At 42.0% G+C, this 18,321-nt stretch overlaps 1 protein-coding gene across 1 annotated transcript in view; it reads right to left on the bottom strand.

Moving 5' to 3' along the window:
- Positions 1-3,848: 3,848 nt before the first annotated feature.
- LOC5512854 (sex comb on midleg-like protein 2) overlaps positions 3,849-18,321 on the bottom strand; it is a 41,329-nt gene continuing 26,856 nt past the window's right edge. The window contains exons 10-20 of the mRNA XM_048721827.1: positions 18,001-18,095; positions 17,314-17,548; positions 16,897-16,985; positions 15,838-16,069; positions 15,137-15,173; positions 14,466-14,724; positions 14,048-14,257; positions 13,146-13,290; positions 10,221-10,316; positions 7,607-7,725; positions 3,849-7,337 (exon numbers count right to left, since the gene is read on the bottom strand). Coding sequence (XP_048577784.1) covers positions 7,206-7,337; positions 7,607-7,725; positions 10,221-10,316; positions 13,146-13,290; positions 14,048-14,257; positions 14,466-14,724; positions 15,137-15,173; positions 15,838-16,069; positions 16,897-16,985; positions 17,314-17,548; positions 18,001-18,095 — 1,649 coding nt within the window. The 3' untranslated portion in view covers positions 3,849-7,205. The remainder of the gene's footprint in view (positions 7,338-7,606; positions 7,726-10,220; positions 10,317-13,145; positions 13,291-14,047; positions 14,258-14,465; positions 14,725-15,136; positions 15,174-15,837; positions 16,070-16,896; positions 16,986-17,313; positions 17,549-18,000; positions 18,096-18,321) is intronic.

Below are 18,321 nucleotides of genomic sequence, written 5' to 3'. Positions count from 1 at the left end.
TAACACCCATAAATGTAATAACACCCATAAATGTAATAACACCCATAAATGTTATAACAACCATAAATGTAATAACACCCATAAATGTTATAACAACCATAAATGTAATAACACCCATAAATGTTACAACAACCATAAATGTAATAACACCCATAAATGTTATAACACCCATAAATGTAATAACACCCATAAATGTTATAACAACCATAAATGTAATAACACCCATAAATGTTACAACAACCATAAATGTAATAACACCCATAAATTTAATAACACCCATAAATGTAATAACACCCATAAATGTTATAACACCCATAAATGTTATAACAACCATAAATGTAAGAACACATCGCCCATTGATATAATAAACATTCAACCATAAATGTAAGAACACGTCGCCCATAAATGTTATATACCACGTCAACCATAAATGTAAGAACACGTCGCCCATAAATGTTATAAACCACGTCATTAATGTAAAAACACGTCGCCCATAAATGTTATAACTTATAATTTTGACTCGTGACAACATTAGACAACCAAACTTGGCAGATGTCTTGTAGGTGTCAAGGGGGGTGCAACAATATGTCAACTGAGCATGACGTCATCCATTACGTCACTAAAATGGCAATACTCAACGGGGGGCTGCAACGATATGACGCCTCGGCATGACGTCATCGATGACGTCATCAAGAACAGCTGTAAACTCTGTTATCCAAATTGAACTCATTGTCATTACACGCGACCTCAGCGGATTCAAGATCGGCGTCTGGTTTGGGATCGTTTGGGATTAGCGCGTAGTCAATCAACGCCTGACGTTGGAGTGGTCGAGACCAGCCGTCGCATCCAATGTGAATGGAAATCCATGGGAAATAGGTTTTCAAGGAAAATCGAACTGCGTTTAGCGGGCTTTGCAGATAACATATCCCAATTCTATGGTTTATGCGCGAATGTGTTAAAGTGTTTTACCTCGGCTGTGTTGCGCATTAATTCCAGAAAGAATGCATATTCCATCATTATTTCATAGTTCTAATCATAATCCTTATTATTTTAAAAGGAAATAAAACGGTCATTTTACCCGTACACACAATGCAGTAAAATAATTCACGGCGTCTAAACAATAATTAATCGAATACCAAGTTTAGAGGAAAGCACCGTAACATTTCGGCAGAAAAAAAATACTTGGTGACAGCAGGTACAAGGAGAAATGAAACCTCTCATAGTCCTGCTGGATCATTCTCTTGCCGTAGTTTTCGATCGCCACTCACGACTGGGAAGTCGCAGTATTTGGGATTCGCGCACGATAAAATACGGGCCTAGAAGTTGTGTTTTTTCTGGTAAACTATCAAACTATCAATTTTGTTTTCCATTTAGTATCGCGAGAGAACAATGATGTTTTAATTAGATCCTGTATTGTTACCGACAATAAAGCCGGAAGTATAAACCGATCAGCTGAATTGTGCTTTATTATAAAATACATTACGGGCGAATAGGGCCACCATTAGCGTGAGGCTCTAGCAGAAACGGAAAAAAATCTTAAAAATCCCCTAAAGGATGGCAGTTGGTAAGAATTTTATACCCTAAAAGGTCAATTTCCCCGTCTACTTTTGTGGAGAGTCCCCCGCGGGCCGCCCGCCTCCAAGCATTTGTTTTCAGTCTTCCTTTGTAAAACTTCTAGAACCCATGCGAGTTTTAAGCGGTTTTCGGCAATAGTGGAAAACGATAGACTTCCATATGCTCCACAAATCGAAGGCTGCGCTCCGAAAACCGTTCGCGCACGCGTCGCACGCGTACCTAAGATCACGGACATACATGTTTTAAGTTATTTTGTAAACAAAGATAAAAACCGGCCACCTGCATGCGATAATTTGAGAGATAAACTTTTTATTCATTGTTCTTAATTGTCGGTTCGGAACTCTACGACATCGATTTGTTATATATAATTAACATATATTTTTTATTATTTCCGTTTATAAGGTTTTCTTTGTTTAGGGCGCTTGGGTTTTCCTCTAGGTGTTCGGTATTCGGTTTCAGGTCCTTTTCACCTTTGACACCTACATGACATCTGCCAAGTTAGACCGCCTTACGATGTTTCTATGATGAGATATGAGTATTGCCGTTTTTAGTGACGTCATTAATGACGTCATGCTCAGTTGACATATCATTGCACCCCCTTGACACCTACATGCCATCCGCCAATTTAGACCGCCTTACGATGTTTCTATGATAAGATATGAATATTGCCGTTTTTAGTGACGTCATCGATGACGTCATGCTCAGTTGACATATTGTTGCACCCCCCTTGACACCTACATACCATCTGCCAAGTTTGGTTGTCTAATTATGTTTCTATAAGTCAAAATTATAAGTTATAACATTTAAGGGCGACGTGTTCTTACATTTATGGTTGACTATTTATTACATTTATGGGCGATGTGTTCTTACATTTATGGTTGTTATAACATTTATGGGCAACCTGATATTACATTTATGGTTGTTATAACATTTATGGGTGACGTGTTATTACATTTATCGTTGTTATAACATTTATGGGTGTATTACATTTATAGGTGATACAGACCTGATACCGGCCCGTAGCCAGGATTTTAAGCGGGGTGGTTCGTTTTTCCATTTCAGCAGACAAAATTTCCGGTATACCCCTCTCCTCGCATTATTACATTAGGTAATCAGTCTTGTATTTAAAATGTTATTAATATGGTGCTTTTTATCATAGATCGATAATAATAAAGATAATTAGTATGAAAATATTTTTATAGTCATTTTAAAGATATATTGATGTGCCAGTATATATCCAGCGAAACGTTATATATTTCGTTTGTTCTGAGCGGACCTTCAAGCCGAGTGGAGGGGGGGAGGGGGGTTCGGCGAACCCCCCCTGGCTACGGGCCTGTGATAGGGATGCTCGTCGTATTTTTTAGGGGTCAAAATCGGGACTCAGGTATTTTTTTATGGGGTATCCGAGAAAAAATAGGCTTTTCTACTAGAAATGGTGTTTTCAGGGGTTCGCAGAAAGAGGCGCTATGAGCCAACGTTTTCTAGAATATACTATACTTCCGACTTCTAAACAAACTTTAAAAATTTGTCATTCGAAACTGTTCTACAACGGGTAAATCTGCATTTTAGTATTTTTTAGGGATATTTTTTTTTCTTTAAGGGTATTTTTTAGGGTAGCAATTTTTGGTGTTCGGGTATCTTTTGAGGGGTATTTTTTTTTTAATTTCCCGACGAGCATCCCAATCACTTTTACCCTGAAGAACCCTCCCCGGAGATTTTTTCTTCGGTGAAAGAGACCGCGAGTGCTTAGTCTAACCCATTCTCCAGGCCACTTTTGAGCAAGAAAACCAGAGAAAAACAGAATGATAAGAAAAACAGAATGATGGTACGGCGGCAATAATTCCCATTGATGGTTGAAGGTGGGACTAGATGTATATTTAACAATTAGACTGCGAGTTCGAGTTTTCTATGAGTCAAAAATAGTCCACGAGGCGCGTAGCGCCGAGTAGATTATTTGACTCATAGAAAACGGGAACGAGTAGTGTCATTGTTTTAGTATAAATCCACTCACACACTACCTTCGAATAGCTGACGATTTTAATAATAATTCATGTTGTTTTTTTGAAAAACGCCGGTTTTTTCGCTACTCGCTATCTATCGCTCAATAGATAGTGAGTACGGGAGCCAATCAAATTGCAGGATTCATGATAGTATGTGAGTAGATTTATACTAAAGCGCAATAAAGGTATTTTCAGTGACCTGTCGATCCGACTCGGGTGACCTGTAATTTTCTGATTTTCTAAGCTATGAAACCCTATGAAATGAGATGTTCATCTAAGAAGTGAATTTTAATAAAACAGCTCAATTCCATTTATAAAGCTTCAAATAATATAGAGAAAGTTGTATGATGAGTAATAATCAAAACAAAAACACAACTACGCCATGCATGCAAGTCGTATGTAGGATTGCTGAGGGTAGGGCCTAATTACTGCTCTTCATATCGCTATTTTATACAATGTTTAACGCCAAGTAACAATATAAAAAAATTCATAATAAAACTTTGTAAAAACACAAGATCTTTAGTTGCAATTTACTGCATTCGTTGCAGTAGCCTCGTAGCGAAGCTCGTCGCAGCATTTTGGCTGAGCGTCACTGGACGAGAGAAGTCTGGAGGCTCTGGTTACCAGGGTACATTAGCCTACATGTTCAGTGTTATTGCCCACGAAATGGATAGTCCATGTCATGGTAGTCTGATAATATAAGGTCTGGTTAGACGTTCAAACAGGTAATCAAAATGGCGCATGGAAGATTCTAGCACTGACAGGATAAAAGGACGAAGCGCGCGTGTTTTTTTTTCTGAAGAGTGACTAAACGGCAAATTATGTAAGCTCCACCTGAGTATTTGATGAAAATGCTTAATCTAAAAAAATCTGGACCTGCTTTGAAAGACAATGAGTGCAACGTTTTATAGGTGGCTATAACAATCGAGTCTTTCGCAATGTTTGACAAACTTGTAGAATGTTTAGCCAGGCCTTGAGGGGGTAGGCCATTGGAAGACGAGGGGAATAGGTGGTTGCAAGTAAAAACACCTCAACACAAAGCGACATGAAAATACCCAACACCTAAACAACTTCGATGATGCAGGCCTCTAAAAAAACATATCCAGCATTTGATTTGGCGCGACATCTTCTAATGGTCCAGCCCTATACATTCTCAACATTTTCGATTTGCTTGAATTATTTACATTTTATAAATGCTCAACATGCTATTCCTTACACATCTATCTTTGGCTAACAGTGTAAATCTCTCTATCCTTATTCTTATAGCCCCATCAGTTTTTGAGCCTCACGAACAGAACAAGTTTAGGTAATGCAGGTACGACATGTGCCTTCTCTGGTCTTCGTGCCATGCACCTAGTATTTCTTCAAAGGTAGAAAACATGATCGAGTCACGTATCACGTGCTCGTGTCACGCATACGTATCACGTGATAAAATCACGAACACATCACTTGACCGAATCACGAACACGAATCACTTGATCATATCACGAACACGTATCACTTGGTCAAATCACGAACACGTATCGAGAGATCAAATCACGAACACGTATTACTTGATCGAATCACGAACACGAATCACGTGATCAAATCACGAACACGTATCACGTGATCAAATCACGAACACGTATGAAGTGATCAAATCACGAACACGAATGAAGTGATCGAATCACGAACACGTATGACTTGGTCAAATCACGAACACGTATCACTTGGTTAAATCACGAACACGTATCACTTGGTCAAATCACGAACACGTATCACTTGATCGAATCACGAACACGTATCACTTGATTAAATAACGAACACGTATCACTTGGTCAAATCACAAACACGTATCACTTGGTCAAATCACGAACACGTATCACTTGACCGAATCACGAACACGAATCACTTGACCGAATCACGAACACGAATCACTTGGTCAAATCACGAACACGTATCACTTGGTCAAATCACGAACACGTATCACTTGATCGAATCACGAACACGTATCACTTGATCGAATCACGAATACGTATCACTTGATCGAATCACGAACACGAATCACGTGATCGAATCATGAACACGAATCACTTGATCAAATCACGAACACGTATCACTTGATCAAATCACGAATCACGTGATCAAATCACGAACACGTGTCGCTTGATCAAATCACGAACACGTATGAAGTGATCGAATCACGAGCTCGTATCACTTGATCGAATCACGAACACGAATCACGTGATCGAATCATGAACACGAATCACTTGGTCAAATCACGAACACGTATCGAGAGATCAAATCACGAACACGTATCGAGAGATCAAATCACGAACACGTATCACTTGATCGAATCACGAACACGAATCACGTGATCAAATCACGAACACGTATCACTTGATCAAATCACGAACACGTATGAAGTGATCGCATCACGAACACGTATGAAGTGATCGCATCACGAACACGTATGAAGTGATCAAATCACGAACACGTATGAAGTGATCAAATCACGAACACGAATCACGTGATCAAATCACGAACACGAATCACGTGATCAAATCACGAACACGTATGAAGTGATCGAATCACGAACACGTATGAAGTGATCGAATCACGAACACGTATGAAGTGATCGAATCACGAACACGTATGACTTGATCAAATCACGAACACGTATCACTTGGTTAAATCACGAACACGTATCACTTGGTCAAATCACGAACACGTATCACTTGATCGAATCACGAACACGTATCACTTGATCGAATCACGAACACGTATCACTTGATTAAATAACGAACACGTATCACTTGGTCAAATCACGAACACGTATCACTTGGTCAAATCACGAACACGTATCACTTGACCGAATCACGAACACGAATCACTTGACCGAATCACGAACACGAATCACTTGGTCAAATCACGAACACGTATCACTTGGTCGAATCACGAACAAGTATCACTTGATCAAATCACGAACACGAATCGCGTGATCAAATCACGAACACGTATCACTTGATCAAATCACGAACACGTATGAAGTGATCGAATCACGAGCTCGTATCACTTGATCGAATCACGAACACGAATCACTTGATCGAATCATGAACACGAATCACTTGATCAAATCACGAACACGTATCACTTGGTCAAATCACGAACACGTATCGAGAGATCAAATCACGAACACGTATCACTTGATCAAATCACGAACACGAATCACGTGATCAAATCACGAACACGTATCACTTGATCAAATCACGAACACGTATGAAGTGATCGCATCACGAACACGTATGAAGTGATCGAATCACGAACACGTATGAAGTGATCAAATCACGAACACGTATCACTTGATAAAATCACGAACACGTATCGAGAGATCAAATCACGAACACGTATCACTTGATCAAATCACGAACATGTACTGTATCACGGGATCGAATCACAAATACGTAACACGGGATCTTGTCAGGTCTTGTCGAATGTCACGCGCATGCATCACGCAACTTGATCGAGTCGCCTATATGTGATTGTCACGCACACGTACCGCGTTACATGATCGCGTCACGGAAACAGTTTAAGTCAAGTGGCTAGACAGCAAGCCTATTTCAAGTATGTTCTTATGATTGCGTGATTGTGTCACGCATTTGTGGTGCTTGCTTTCAGGTCGTTCACTAAGTCCAGTAGTTTTATGGCGGGCCCGAGTTTGAGTCCCATGTACGACATGATAATTTGCCGGGTTAATAACAGCAAGGCGCGTCCATCGATTTCCTGAAACAAAAACAAAAAAGAACAAGAAATCGTCAGTCATTCACGAGCTACTCCAAGTGTCATCAGAATTAATCACAGCCAACAAATTTCGATTTAGGTCAGCAGTCTCTTGTGTAGTCTTCTTGACGAGTGTCAAATTAGTTAATCACGTGTATTTGGACAGTACATCACGTGTTAATCACGTGTATCGGAAAGTACATCACGTGTGAAATAGGTTTTTCGAGTGAACCGTACATAACGTTTATGATAGTACATCACGTGTTACTCACGTGTTGTCTAAAGAGTGGGATGTGCTCGGCGAGTTCTGTTTTCTCGATGTACTTGACCACCTCGTCCACGGACCAGGTCTTAGCGGGTGATGTGGAGCCGACATTCGGAGAGCTCACTGCTAAAGCGAAAATTGAAAAAAAAAATATCTTAACATTCAATGATTACCTCAATTTTGTTGCTTCTGTCTGTCTGTCTGTCTGTCCCTGGGCACACCCACGCTATTCCCGACAATAACCATAGCAAACCATGTGCTACCAGACTAACCATAGCAAACCATGTGCTACTAGACTAACCATAGCAAACCATGTGCTACTAGACTAACCATAGCAAACCATGTGCTACTAGACTAACCATAGCAAACCATGTGCTACTAGACTAACCATAGCAAACCATGTGCTACTAGACTAACCATAGCAAACCATGTGCTACTAGACTAACCATAGCAAACCATGTGCTACTAGACTAACCATAGCAAACCATGTGCTACTAGACTAACCATAGCAAACCATGTGCTACCAGACTAACCATAGCAAACCATGTGCTACTAGACTAACCATAGCAAACCATGTGCTACCAGACTAACCATAGCAAACCATGTGCTACTAGACTAACCATAGCAAACCATGTGCTACTAGACTAACCATAGCAAACCATGTGCTACTAGACTAACCATAGCAAACCATGTGCTACCAGACTAACCATAGCAAACCATGTGCTACTAGACTAACCATAGCAAACCATGTGCTACCAGACTAACCATAGCAAACCATGTGCTACTAGACTAACCATAGCAAACCATGTGCTACCAGACTAACCATAGCAAACCATGTGCTACTAGACTAACCATAGCAAACCATGTGCTACTAGACTAACCATAGCAAACCATGTGCTACAAGACTAACCATAGCAAACCATGTGCTACTAGACTAACCATAGCAAACCATGTGCTACTAGACTAACCATAGCAAACAATGTGCTACCAGACTAACCATAGCAAACCATGTGCTACCAGACTAACCATAGCAAACCATGTGCTACCAGACTAACCATAGCAAACCATGTGCTACCAGACTAACCATAGCAAACCATGTGCTACTAGACTAACCATAGCAAACCATGTGCTACCAGACTAACCATAGCAAACCATGTGCTACCAGACTAACCATAGCAAACCATGTGCTACCAGACTAACCATAGCAAACCATGTGCTACCAGACTAACCATAGCAAACCATGTGCTACTAGACTAACCATAGCAAACCATGTGCTACTAGACTAACCATAGCAAACCATGTGCTACCAGACTAACCATAGCAAACCATGTGCTACCAGACTAACCATAGCAAACCATGTGCTACTAGACTAACCATAGCAAACCATGTGCTACTAGACTAACCATAGCAAACCATGTGCTACCAGACTAACCATAGCAAACCATGTGCTACCAGACTAACCATAGCAAACCATGTGCTATCAGACTAACCATAGCAAACCATGTGCTACAAGACTAACCATAGCAAACCATGTGCTACCAGACTAACCATAGCAAACCATGTGCTACCAGACTAACCATAGCAAACCATGTGCTACTAGACTAACCATAGCAAACCATGTGCTACCAGACTAACCATAGCAAACCATGTGCTACCAGACTAACCATAGCAAACCATGTGCTACCAGACTAACCATAGCAAACCATGTGCTACTAGACTAACCATAGCAAACCATGTGCTACTAGACTAACCATAGCAAACCATGTGCTACCAGACTAACCATAGCAAACCATGTGCTACCAGACTAACCATAGCAAACCATGTGCTACTAGACTAACCATAGCAAACCATGTGCTACTAGACTAACCATAGCAAACCATGTGCTACTAGACTAACCATAGCAAACCATGTGCTACTAGACTAACCATAGCAAACCATGTGCTACTAGACTAACCATAGCAAACCATGTGCTACCAGACTAACCATAGGAAACCATGTGCTACCAGACTAACCATAGCAAACCATGTGCTACCAGACTAACCATAGCAAACCATGTGCTACCAGACTAACCATAGCAAACCATGTGCTACTAGACTAACCATAGCAAACCATGTGCTACTAGACTAACCATAGCAAACCATGTGCTACCAGACTAACCATAGCAAACCATGTGCTACCAGACTAACCATAGCAAACCATGTGCTACCAGACTAACCATAGCAAACCATGTGCTACTAGACTAACCATAGCAAACCATGTGCACCTAGACTAACCATAGCAAACCATGTGCTACTAGACTAACCATAGCAAACCATGTGCTACTAGACTAACCATAGCAAACCATGTGCTACTAGACTAACCATAGCAAACCATGTGCTACCAGACTAACCATAGCAAACCATGTGCTACCAGACTAACCATAGGAAACCATGTGCTACCAGACTAACCATAGCAAACCATGTGCTACTAGACTAACCATAGCAAACCATGTGCTACCAGACTAACCATAGCAAACCATGTGCTACCAGACTAACCATAGCAAACCATGTGCTACCAGACTAACCACAGCAAACCATGTGCTACCAGACTAACAATAGCAAACCATGTGCTACCAGACTAACCAGGTTCTTCAAGTCTGACTCTCTTGACAGTGCTGGTCTTGATAGAGCTGGTGGCTTGGGAGTCCTGTGCTCGTTTGAGTATATCTGGCTTGTAAGCTGGAAGAACAAAACAACCACACATGAGTTTTTAATCTATTTACCCATTTTTCTAGGCATCCTGTTATCATGGCGTTTAGAGAACAGCGGGAATTGCTTTGTATACATTTTACCCACTAAAACCCGTTCATTTGTTTCCCTTATGCTTTTTGCAATATATTTGCCAATTTTGTTTTCCAACTTAATTGTTGTTATGACAGCCATGTCTAATATGACTTAAAGGCCAATCATGCCGTTATTTAACACTCCCGCACAATAAGGGGTCTCACAAAGTACAAAACACAGGGTCATTTGAAGTACACAATACGGGGTACATAATACGGGTCACACTAAGTACACAATACGGGTACACAATACGGGTCACACGAAGTACATAATACGGGGTACATAATACGGGTCACACGAAGTGCACAATACGGGGTACATAATACGGGTCACACGAAGTACATAATACGGGGTACATAATACGGGTCACACGAAGTACATAATACGGGGTACACAATACGGGTCACACGAAGTGCACAATACGGGTCACACGAAGTACACAATACGGGTCACACGAAGTACACAATACGGGTCACACGAAGTACATAATACGGGTCACACGAAGTACACAATACGGGGTACACAATACGGGTCACACGAAGTACATAATACGGGTCACACGAAGTACACAATACGGGTCACACGAAGTACATAATACGGGTCACACGAAGTACACAATACGGGTCACACGAAGTACATAATACGGGTCACACGAAGTACATAATACGGGTCACACGAAGTACACAATACGGGTCACACGAAGTACACAATACGGGTCACACGAAGTACACAATACGGGTCACACGAAGTACATAATACGGGTCACACGAAGTACACAATACGGGGTACACAATACGGGTCACACGAAGTACATAATACGGGTCACACGAAGTACACAATACGGGTCACACGAAGTACATAATACGGGTCACACGAAGTACACAATACGGGTCACACGAAGTACATAATACGGGTCACACGAAGTACATAATACGGGGAACACAATACGGGTCACACGAAGTACATAATACGGGTCACACGAAGTACATAATACGGGTCACACGAAGTACACAATACGGTCACACGAAGTACATAATACGGGTCACACGAAGTACACAATACGGGTCACACGAAGTACATAATACGGGGAACACAATACGGGTCACACGAAGTACATAATACGGGTCACACGAAGTACACAATACGGGTCACACGAAGTACACAATACGGGTCACACGAAGTACACAATACGGGTCACACGAAGTACACAATACGGGTCACACGAAGTACATAATACGGGTCACACGAAGTACACAATACGGGGTCACACGAAGTACACAATACGGGTCACACGAAGTACATAATACGGGTCACATGAAGTACACAATACGGGTCACACGAAGTGCACAATACGGGTCACACGAAGTACATAATACGGGGTCACACGAAGTACACAATAAGGGGTCACACGAAGTACACAATAAGGGGTCACACGAAGTACACAATACGGGTCACACGAAGTACACAATACGGGTCACACGAAGTACACAATAAGGGGTCACACGAAGTACACAATACGGGTCACACGAAGTACACAATACGGGTCACACGAAGTACACAATACGGGTCACACGAAGTACACAATACGGGTCACACGAAGTACACAATACAGGTCACACGAAGTACACAATAAGGGGTCACACGAAGTACACAATACGGGTCACACGAAGTACACAATACGGGTCACACGAAGTACACAATTCGGGTCACACGAAGTACATAATACGGGGTCACACGAAGTACACAATACGGGTCACACGAAGTACACAATACGGGTCACACGAAGTACACAATACGGGTCACACGAAGTACATAATACGGGTCACACGAAGTACACAATACGGGTCACACGAAGTACACAATACGGGGTACACAATACGGGTCACACGAAGTACACAATACGGGGTACACAATACGGGGTACACGAAGTACACAATACGGGTACACAATACGGGTCACACGAAGTACATAATACGGGGAACACAATACGGGTCACACGAAGTACATAATACGGGTCACACGAAGTACATAATACGGGTACACAATACGGGTCACACGAAGTACACAATACGGGGTACACGAAGTACACAATACGGGTACACAATACGGGTCACACGAAGTACACAATACGGGGTACACAATACGGGTCACACGAAGTACATAATACGGGGTACACGAAGTACACAATACGGGTACACAATACGGGTCACACGAAGTACATAATACGGGGTACACAATACGGGTCACACGAAGTACATAATACGGGTCACACGAAGTACATAATACGGGGTACACAATACGGGGTGACATGGAGTACATAATAAGGGGTCACATGAAGTACCCATCGGCAAATTCAAATGTTTAAATGGGATTAATCATTTTGAAGTTTTGAACCTGGTATCTTCAGATGTACATAAAAACAAAAGAAGTGGGTTAATCAACATTTTTTTAATTACAAAATATATCTTTGACATTTTCCAAAAAGAACCACAAATAATGAACTTGTCACAGTGCTTCACGGAATGACGTCAAGAGGTGTCACGCAATACATGCCAAAGCTTGTCACACAAGTTCCGTCAAAATGGACATAGTAATGTGCAATGCGTCACCTGTATTGAATTGTTTCGTAGTCATAAAACAATGCACACCTTGTCACACAGTGTGTGTCGAACATTGTCTTACAAAGTATGTGAAAAAAGAGTCACACAAAGTCACGCAACTTACCTCGTCTCTTACACTTTCCACATGTATTTGTAACCCTGTGGTCGGCCACGAGGTTCTCGCAACACTTGAGGTCGCTGATGAACCGTTCTAGAACCCTCCAGAATATGGACACGCGATCGACATGCTGTAGAACACAGCTCATCACCTGGGAAAGCGGGAGATCATGAATTCCAAGATATCTCAATGGCATGCGTTAGATTACTTATGCTTGGTGCACACTAGTGAATAACGACATGGCGCGCGCACTCTTAACTCCAACATAACGACATTTTTTCTTTTTTGTCGTTTTGTCTATTTCAGTATGACGGGCTTATATCTTTATGTCGAATCATTCACACTTGAACATATGAACATAAGGGTGCACGCACCTATATCGTTATGTCGTTATGTCACTAGTGTGAATCAGGCATTAGAATTGCCTGAGGACCCGTCCAGTTTCCACCGAAAATAAAAGCGATGTTTACTAGAACTGTATGCGTTAGCGTTACCTTATTATTGCGTTACCTTATAATTGCGTGACTTGCCTGTTGTTCATACTGATTGTCACGTGCTTTTGAGTGACATGCATGTTGCGTTACCTTACTATTGCGCTACCTTATTATTGCGTGACTTGCATGTTGCGCATACTGATTGTCACATGCTTTTGCGTGCTTTTGCATGCTTTTGCACATTTTGCGTTACCTTTTATTGCGTTACCTTAGCGTTAACTTATTATTGCGTGACGTACATGTTGCGTTACCTTATTAGTGCGTTACCATAACGTTACATCATTATTGCGTGACGTGCATCTCAACTAAGTGACGTGCTTGTTGCGCATACTGATTGTCACGTGTCTTTGCGTGACGTGCAGGTTGCGTTACCTGTTTGTCACGTGCCTTTGCGTGACGTGCAGGTTGCGTTACCTGTTTATTACTCCGCGCGTATATGGTCGCCCTGCCGTTCCCAGGTTTGAGGAAGTCGAATACGACCTTCTGGTCCAGTGCGCAGTCCACGATGCTTTGTATAACCTGCCTGACCACGTGTACGACTTTCCCCTGGTAGCTGGAGGGGAGGTTTAGGACCTTTTGCTGATGGAGGTACTCGCCCACATAACAACCGCGATTGATACAGACCTAGAACAGATAATGGAAAAGGGAATCTTACAATTGATACAGACCTAGAACGTACACTATGGCAAAACAAAGTTTCACTTTGTAGCTTCACTCTTATATTTCAACACGGTAATAAGGCTGGTACCACCCCCCCCCCCCCCCTCGCGCACGCGTATCAGGCTTACGAGTACAGGCTTCGCGAGTTCAGGCCTTTAGGACGGACTCTTACCTGCACTGTGGGTAATGGAGGCGCGAGTTCAGGCTCGGGCTTAGGCTTTTCCTCTTTCTCTTTCTCTTCCTCTTCCTCCTCTTCTTCTTCGTCGTCAGACGAAGCCGCAGAGTCGGAGGGGGAATAGCTCGAGTCCGCGGATGATGAGGGGTCTGGGGACGAGGCCGGTGAGGGTGTGCTCTGGGAAGACTTGGTTGACTTTTTCATTTCCTTTTCACTTTTCTCTTTTTTGTCCTTTTTCTCTTCCTTTGCTTTGATACTGTAAGCGGAAGATAGCACCTCAGCTGGTTATCGTTCCGCGCTAACGGTGCCAATATCAACCAGCATCGCTGGGCCCTCGATTTGCTTGACCACAGAACAAAACAAATGCTGGCGAAGTACTTCTTAGCACCTCCCAATATGGTGTTCGAACAGTGCCAGCATTGCTGGGTCAGCGTCAATCCAGCTTTTTGGCAACAGTGCTAGCGCTGTTTGCTCGAGGTTTAAGCAATTGCGTGCGCACATGGATATACGTTAGTGGATGCGCGAGAGGTTTGGAAATACCAGGGATCTAAGGAGCTTTGTATTGAATCGCATCTATTTCGAGTAACCCCACAGTGGGTTGCCTAAGAAGTTGGCATATGTAAGATTAAGTGTAAGATTAACGAAACCTTTTGATGAAGCTAGTTTACCTTTGAGACAGTGCTTTTTGGGCTCTCTTGGAATTTCCTAGGAATGCACAATGCAGAAAACAAATTCTAGATATTAGCGACGAGAAAGAGGACCCGTTGTACCATCAGCTTCCCGGAGGTAATTATTAATTTGCACTAAAATCATAACCCTATCATAACTCCAATCACCCTATGTCATTAGATTATAGTTATTGTTATCAGCACCATTACCATCAACATCAATAGAAGCCATACTACTACCATCAACTCAATCAGTATCTTCATAATCACTTATTAATTCTACTTAATTCATGGCCAACACTACCATTACGATCACCATCACCATAACTTCTTACGAAACGTAATAAATAAATACATTTTTTATAAGAACATTTTTATAAGAACGTCCAGCCTGAGATTTCACCAAATTTTAAGAACATGCCAAGAACATGCCGAGGCTCAGATAGCACATTTTTTTTCTTTTTTACTCCTGATGCGTTCTAAAATGCAGAATTAAATTGTGCTCATAGTAACAACCTTATTTTGCTATAGATCGTGTAATTATCTTTCTAATACTTATTGGGTATTATATTCTTATATACACTAAAATGTAAGAACATCGTTAAGAACATATTCAGCCTTAAAATGTCCCAAAAATAAGAATGACCCAACCTTGACTGAAAATAAGACGTTCTTATATAAAACAAAAGAAAGGTATCTACCTGGTGGCTGTAGGGGGTGCCCTGTGAAGTTACACCACCTCGCCGGGAAGATGCTTCTGGAGTCGAAACGCGCCCAATAGTCAGAGCCGAGGTACCCGTCAAAGTCGATACGGATTTTGTCCCCCTGCACGTCACCCACTGAGGCGACGCAGATGAGGGCGTGATTCTTAGGGTCTGTTGCCTCCAGCTTCATACCTTTCTGGAAGAAGTTGCGCTCCGGCGCCGGTGGCTCCTGTGTATAAACAATGGCACAAACAATTGAAATGGCTGTGATGATAATAAGAATGCGTACCCTGGGTACTAGAGGCTCTAAGCTTCACTCTCTAAGAGCCACTCTGAAAGAGTCACTCTGAAAGAGTCTCAAAGAGCCGTCCTTTGCACCAGAAGCTTCTTCGGTTTGCTCAGTCGTTGTCGCCGCTTCGCGGCTCTTTTAGAGTAAAGCTACCCAGGGTAAGACCAGGCCCGTGCCCAGAGGGGCACACACACACAACGAAAGCCGAAAGTCAAACTTTATCTGCAGTGGAGATACTGCAAAGGCATAAAAAATCCCTTTTTGTTATTTCGGGGGTGGTCAGATTATCAGAAAACTCACTCACTCCCTCCCTCTCCCCCCCCCCCCCTCCCCCAGAAAAATTAGGTCCACTTTTTCGGATTTAGCACCCCCCAAGTAAAATCCTGAGTAGGGGCCTGAAGACATACAATAAAACTGTTGGAAAAGTCGCAACATTCCTTTTTTTCCGAAACGCGGTAAATTAGAAGATTAAAAGTTACAAAAGGCAACGATAAACAAACTCCAAACAACCAAAGCCTCTTCTCAAATTCCACAGGACGCCAATTAAAAACCTGCCCATTGCAAACATAAACAGTCCTCAATGAAAACACAGGACACTTAAGCAATCTAGGGTCAACGCGAATTAAGCATTCGTTTGGGAACATTCCTCAGTGTTTTTATGGGCTGGAACCGCCTACCCCCTGAGCTTAAAAATGCTATTGTTTGGTTAAGCCATAAAATGTCCGAGATCAATTTGATAGAATTCTAATGCATATTGTTGAACTTACCTTTTTGAAGAGCCTCCCAGGTGCCAGTTCAGCGTCTGCAAGACTTTTGCTAATGAACTTGTGGTAGTTACCAGGATCAGACTTGAAGCCTACAACACAAGTAACCCATTTAACAGGAACAGAAATAAGGACACGCTCCAACCATTAAAAGTTCTGTCCAGCAGGGAGTTACAAGGATCAGACAAAAGGACACAGTCAAACCATTAGAAATTATGTCCAGCAGGAAGATACCAGTTATCCGAGAAACACAATGTCTTGGTGAAAATGAAACTTGCGAAAACATTGTTAATGATTAACTGAGGATACTGTCACAAGACCTCCCTCCCAGCCCCCCGAGAATTCTATTAAAAGGAATTCCCAGCTCCAATCCCCCACACCGTCCCCCACACCGTCTGCCGCCTGTGCATGGCTACTTACCCATTGGTGGCTGTAACATGCCCCCATTCTTCTCACACCATCCACAGGGGTGAATCTCATTTGAGTCCACCACATGCCAGACATCATTGGAGGCGTCCGTGCCATCAAAGCGGACTCTAATGCGTGACCCTAACACGCCTACTACGGTACCCACACAAACCGTGTCCACTATCCTGGGGTCGGTAACTTCTAACTTCATCCCCACTTTAAAGCCATTGTACGGCGGAGCTGGAGTCTGAAAAGGCAATTTCGTAGCCCTCAGGATATTTTTAAAGAACATTAGTCAACCCCAACTTGTTTTTATTGTCATCTTTCGATATAAATCATGTAATGAAATATAATAATGTAATAATAATGTAAGAATGATGCCTCACAATTCTTTACTACACAAGTGTTACGTTGTGGCGATTAAAGACACCATTATCCATATATTTCCTCAGGCGTTAGCAATAAGAGGGGGCCTTTTTTATTGCAGGATGGGATTTCACAATGATTCTAGTGGATTTATATCGCTATTGAAGACACTTCTCACTTGTATACGTCTCATCAGCGTAGCATAAGTTAGAACCAGACTTTGGATATCAGATTATACGATTAAATATTAGGCATGATTACGTGGATGTGTGATTGGTAGTTTACATTGAGAACAGTGTGATTGCGTGACGGTGTGGTGCTGCAATGACAAACCTGTCTAAAAAAGGACCAGTGTGCGGCCTCAGAGCGAGTTCTCGCCAAGTACTGATCCCAGTTGAAAGGTGGAAACGTATATCGTGGTGCAGGAGCTGTAAGTACAAATCCACATATTCACATGTCATTTTAGAGACCAGAATACAATCATTTAGATCTGCACATTCTCGAGCGCAACTTTTTCTCAACCCTTTTTATCATTTTTTAAATAGGTTGACTTCTGATTTCCATGACCATTCCATGACCAAATATATTAGAATTCGAGATATTTAACAGATTATCCGTTCTAAATCATCAATCACATCTTCAAAGAAACCTCCA

This window comes from Nematostella vectensis, chromosome 14, assembly GCF_932526225.1.
Source record: "Nematostella vectensis chromosome 14, jaNemVect1.1, whole genome shotgun sequence".
Lineage (NCBI taxonomy): Eukaryota > Metazoa > Cnidaria > Anthozoa > Actiniaria > Edwardsiidae > Nematostella > Nematostella vectensis.
The sequence above is the reverse complement of the archived record's forward strand: the minus strand, read 5'-3'. Positions and strand labels throughout refer to the sequence as shown.